The 5,350-nt window shown below is 49.6% G+C and overlaps 1 protein-coding gene across 1 annotated transcript; it reads right to left on the bottom strand.

Moving 5' to 3' along the window:
• Positions 1 to 903: 903 nt before the first annotated feature.
• POU4F3 (POU class 4 homeobox 3) lies at positions 904 to 3,743 on the bottom strand. Its single transcript, XM_001369062.4, has 2 exons — positions 3,467 to 3,743; positions 904 to 3,173 (listed from the first exon to the last, which is right to left on the bottom strand). The coding sequence occupies exons 1-2, from the start codon at positions 3,584 to 3,586 to the stop codon at positions 2,280 to 2,282; spliced, it is 1,014 nt and encodes a 337-aa protein (XP_001369099.1). The 5' UTR covers positions 3,587 to 3,743; the 3' UTR covers positions 904 to 2,279.
• Positions 3,744 to 5,350: the final 1,607 nt, after the last annotated feature.

The raw sequence follows: 5,350 nt of genomic DNA, 5'->3' as shown, positions 1-5,350 counted from the left end.
TTGGTTTCTGCCCTATTTTATACGACTATAGGCAATTAATATTGCATCAGGAGTATTTTAAAATTTCAGAACCCACCATATAATGTAATGGCATAAGGGCATTTATTATTAAAGGACACTTGACTGGGAGGGTGGGGGGATCATCGGGGCTGATTAAAACGGCTAAGGGGCTAAAGGGATTGGCTCCTTGAAGTGAGTTTCCCGAGGCAGTGGGTGAATTCCTACCTTGCTGGTCCTGGTGGGGCAGCGGCTCTAACACCAATTTCTGGTCTGAGGTTTGATGTCTGACACTCATTTGAAGTGCTACAGTATTCAGAAGACACTACGATTTCGGTCATTAATTTTTAATCGTTAAGGTACTTCTGGGACTGGCAAATAGAAAGAGCCCTTTTTCTTTTAAAGAGCATCAGAAATGGACCGATGATAGCATGATGCTCTCGATGAGCTCTTAGAAATAACTCTGGAAGTGGGTTCTGGGCTCTGGAAAATGGCCCCTCAGCTCAGTCTTCTAGCATATCTTTCTCCTTCCTAACTCCAGTTCCAGCCTGTGCTTACCCTTAACCCCAAGAACTTGCTTTCCCTAGTCCAAGCAGCGGGAATCGACGCTGCCAGTATTCACGGAGAAAGAAAATCAGAGATCTTGTGGCCCCAGACCCCAACTGATCAGAATTCCATTCCTGGGGCCAGGGGAAACCAGAAAGCTAAAGAAAGAGGTACGGTCCCCAACCCTATTTACATACTGGTCGCACTTTTTGGGGGGAAGGGAATGCCAGGTGATTCTGGAAATAAAAGGAGTGTTGGAGGGACACAGAAGGAAAGTCACTTCTTAGGACCTCTTTTTGCTAGCAATCAAGTTATTTCTGGGATGAATACTTCGGGGAAAGAAAACAACTGTGATTCGGGTTGAAAAATAAAGCATTTATTTCAGAAGTTAATCCAAGGGGCAGAGGGGGAACAAGAACCTCATCGTTTTATTTTAGTATCTATTAGGAAAAACTAATGATTACACAGCAACACACAAACTACATGACAAAACTAAGGGATAAGATGTGAAGGGAAGGGGAGGGGTGGTGAGTAATCCAGCCAAGCCATATTAGGGAATCAGGGGTGTCTTAATGTATAGGCACAACAGAGACCCAGTCTTGGAGGAAATGGAAAGGAGAGATGGAGTTGTTTTTAAAAGAAGCAGAAGGAGTGGAGTTATGTTTGAAAGGCTTGCATCCAATTCTGAGAAATTGTTTCAGCTTTTCTTTCTTGGCCCAAATTCGCTGTGAAACCAAAGAGAGCTTCTGTGGAACCAGTGTCCAAGAGTATTCTGGGAGGGTGAGTTCAGAACAATTCATGGACTTTCACCCAAACCCAGTATAGCCTTCTCTCACCCACATCTACCCTCAGGCAGCTGCTATATAGAGCAAACCTCTCCGAGATCAAAAGATTTCCACACCTTCTTAAGAGATGAATCAAGAAGGTGTCTCCAATCAAACTTTCCTGGGAGGACAAGAAGGAATGTGATAGATTTCCTTTTTTCACATTCCTTGAATTCAACCCATGCTACCTTAGGAAAAAATAATACAAAACCAAAATGTTCTGTCAAGTAGAATTTAAGCTTAGGGAAACACGGGGTTATTTTTCCGAAATATATACAAATATCTGCTATATTATATATATTATGTATTTATATAAATCTCAATACAGGTTAATTCCCTAGTTTCCCCCAGTTGAATGACCTTTGTTTCCCTTCTACCTATATTCCCTGCCCCCCACAACCCTTGCACTGAGTGTCGATTTCTTATTGCGATCAGCTATGTGGAGCCTTAACCCCGTACCCCAGCCCTCCCCCCAAACTGAGATGTCCCTTGCTGCCCAGGTCCCCCGGAAGTGACCCATAGTCCACAAACTAGTGTCCGGTTCAGCACGAAGGACAGCTCCCTCTTCCTGGCCTCTTGTTTCATTTTTACAGGAAGACAACTTTTTAAGAGTGGGGTGAGGGGGGGAGGAAAGGACAGAACGGAAGATAAGGGAGAAGTGAAAGAAGAAGAGGAAAGAAAACAAGAGGATAAGAGAAAAGAAAACAAGAAAAGACTAGACAGACAAGAGACCAATCGGAGCGAAGAGGGAAAAGTCCACGACTTTGGGAGGAATGAGTCTAACTGCGGGGACTGAGTGAACTTCCTGCCCGGAGTGATGCGTGTAGTCAAATATAAAAGTCCCAGACGGTCCTCTCCCTCTCTCCAGGCCCTGGGGTCCCGGCCCAGGCCTTGGCCCCGCTCTGCCTGCAGTCAGTGGACAGCCGAATATTTCATTCGTTTCTGTTTCTGTCTCTGGTTGCAGAACCAGACTCGCACCACGTTCTTTTTGAGGTCCAATTTCTCCGCTATGGCTGCGATCTTCTCTGAGGAGGGTCGAGGCTGGATGGCGAAATAAGCTTCCAGAGAGCGCTTCTCCGGCGCTGCGATGGAGGTGCGTTTGCGCTTCCTCTCGCTGCCATTGAAGAGCTCGGGTTTGGTGTTCTTCTCCCGGTAGGCAGCCTCCGCTTCTTCCAGCCAGGCCTGCAGTACAGGCTTGAGGGCTATCATGTTGTTGTGGGACAGGGTAAGGGACTCGAACCTGCATATGGTGCTCTGGCTGAGTGAGCCAACGCCAGGGATCTTGAGATTGGCCAGTGCTGCCCCGACGTCCGCCTGGGTCACCCCCAGTTTGATGCGACGCTGCTTGAAGCGCTCGGCAAAAGCTTCCAGCTCACGGGGATCCGACTCCACGTCGCTCAGGCAGGGCATCCCGTTGTGAGTGGAGACGGCGTGGGGATGGCCCATGCCCATGGCCTGATGCAGGTGGCCCATAGCCCCCAGATGATGGGGGTGGATCTGCGTCGGCATTACGGTGTGCTCGGGAGCCCCTATGCCACTCACTGTCAGCGTGGGTGAGATATGCTCCAAGAGGTCTCCATCCAGCCCTTGGTGCACTGAATGGTGTGGGTGCGAGGTTAGGGCCGCCGGGTGGGAGATGGGCACTGTGGACGAGGTAGAAGTGCAGGGCACGCTGCTCATGGTATGGTAGGTCGCGTCGGGCTTGAAAGGATGGTTCTTGCCGTGGGAGACAATATCGACAGCCGCCAGAGCTTCAGCGCGGGCCAGTAGACTCTCATCAAAGCTTCCAAATATATTGCCCTGCAGCTGCAAGCAAGAATACGCATAGCAGAGTCAGTGGGGAATACTGTCAACTCAGGATTAAAAAACATTTTCAAGCAACGAGATTCCTCCTCAAAGCTCAGGTCATAAAAATTAATATGAAGGCAGAAGCTTTGCAGGAATAGACGTGTGGATCAGAGACAAGGGAGAGAAAAGAGAGAGGGAGAGGGAGAGGGGTTCAGAGAGAGGCGATTGTTCTGGGCTCCATGAAATAAACATTAAGCAAGAGCCTGTCAAAAAATGTGCCTTAAAGCGGTAATTACGCTTCATCTACATACCTGCGGGGCGGGAAGGCAAACTCGGCGCATAGCCTCTGAACTGGAATGCAGGCTGGAGAATTTAGGCTCCTGGAGGACAGGGTGCATGGTGAAAGGCTGCTTGGCGTTCATGGTCATCATCTTTGCACACCTTGCAGGTAGGCAGTCCCTGACATCGATTCAGGGCTGTCTCTCTCGCTGGCTCCTGTCAAAGTGAGCGGTTTTCAATGCCAGAGCTTCCCTCGCCCTCTCTCTGCCCCCACCTGCTTCTTCACTCATCTTACAAGCAGCATGCCAGGAATAGGACCGGGAACTGCGCGCAGGCGTGCTGCACCGAGGAATTAAAAGGAAAGTAGCCGGAGGAGGCAAAGCCAGTTAGCATCAAAGATGTCTACCCTGACCTGGCCAATTGTTTGCCTCTTAAGTCAATTGGCTTTTTAATTTATATCCTGGGCACCGCTTTGGCGTTTCTCAGCACCGCCTGGCTCCAGGCATCCCAGACCTTCCTGATTCATTTTTTAAAACCCCAAACCACTCCGTCCTGTCCCCTACTCACAGTGCGGCTCTCTCTGGGATCCGGATCGAAAGGAAGCCCAAGTGAAGTAGGGTATGGGGAAGGGGGGGGGGGAGTTTAGGGGGAAAAGGAAGGAAGTTGACCCTACTTCAAACCCCTAGAGACGCTGCCAAGCGCCCCCATTTAAAGATTGCTCCTGGACCTCAGCCTAGTCAGCTTCTGGCAGGGCTACTGTCCCCTGGCTTTTGAGGCAAGAACCTCACTGGGGGTCAGATGAACCCCAACTTGGAAAGGTGAAATAGTATCCAGCCCCAGACTAGTCAAGAAATCCATCTCTTTTGTCAATGACCAGTTCAGCCCATCGTCCTGGACTTCTATCTTCTGGGTTCCCTGGCCGGAAAAGGAGTTGTGTTGGAGACTGTTCTTAAAGGGAGTAGTATTGGGGAAGTCCCTTCTCCTTGCTCGGATCACCAGGTCACCTATACTTCTACTTTGGGATTCCCTCCAAGCTAGATCCCCTTAACTTTTCTTTCAAAGTAAAAGAAATTCAGATCCACTAAGTTTTCGGCCAGTTCAAATCTCGCCCCTCTCTCTCAGCCCCTTCAGTCCTCGGGCCTTTTCCCCTAAACTCCTGGTTTGGGCATTTGGGGAACTATCTTGTAAAGCCCCCTCTGGATCCTCTCTTGCTCCTCATTCCTCTCCCCCCCCACGCCCCCCCCCCCCTTCTTGTAAACATCTTGAATAATAGATGGGGAATCCTGGGACAGCAGCAGCGCAGCTCGGCAAAGCTCAAGGCGAAACCACTAAGTAGATCAGCTGAGCCAGGCTAGCCTCAGCCACTGAGAGAAGCAGCGGGGGCTTCGGGTTTCATTGAAGTAAATTCTCTCCGCAGTTAGCTTCCCGCACCCGCCCCGGCTTCATGCAAATGAGGGCTTTCGGTGTAAAAATACAGCCCACGTGGACTTGGCTGAAACCGACCCGGGTCAGAGGCCTTGCCAAACGCTTCGAAAAGCTCCCCTACCGGGTAGTGTCGGTTTTCTCCGCCCTCCCCCATCCCTCCACCAATCCTTCCTTCTTGGGGTCAGCAGCACTTGTGAACGAGGAGGGATCAGAGTTTCAACTGCTAAATTAGTACTTCGGTCCCCAGCCGCTAATCCCCACTCCCAAAGAGTGAGACCAGGAAGTGAGAGACCATGCTTGTTTAGCTCTGAGCTTTGAACTGCACTCACTAAAACCTTTAAAATTGGAGCTTGGAGTAAGAGAGAGAACTACCTCAGACACTTAACTTTTATCGTCTTCGGTTTCTCCATCTGTAAAACGGGGATAATAATAAGCATCTTCGCTGTCACCACCACTAACAGATAACATATGCAGAGCACTTTGCAAACTTA

The sequence above is a fragment of the Monodelphis domestica genome, chromosome 1 (assembly GCF_027887165.1).
Source record: "Monodelphis domestica isolate mMonDom1 chromosome 1, mMonDom1.pri, whole genome shotgun sequence".
Taxonomy (NCBI): domain Eukaryota; kingdom Metazoa; phylum Chordata; class Mammalia; order Didelphimorphia; family Didelphidae; genus Monodelphis; species Monodelphis domestica.
The sequence above is the reverse complement of the archived record's forward strand: the minus strand, read 5'-3'. Positions and strand labels throughout refer to the sequence as shown.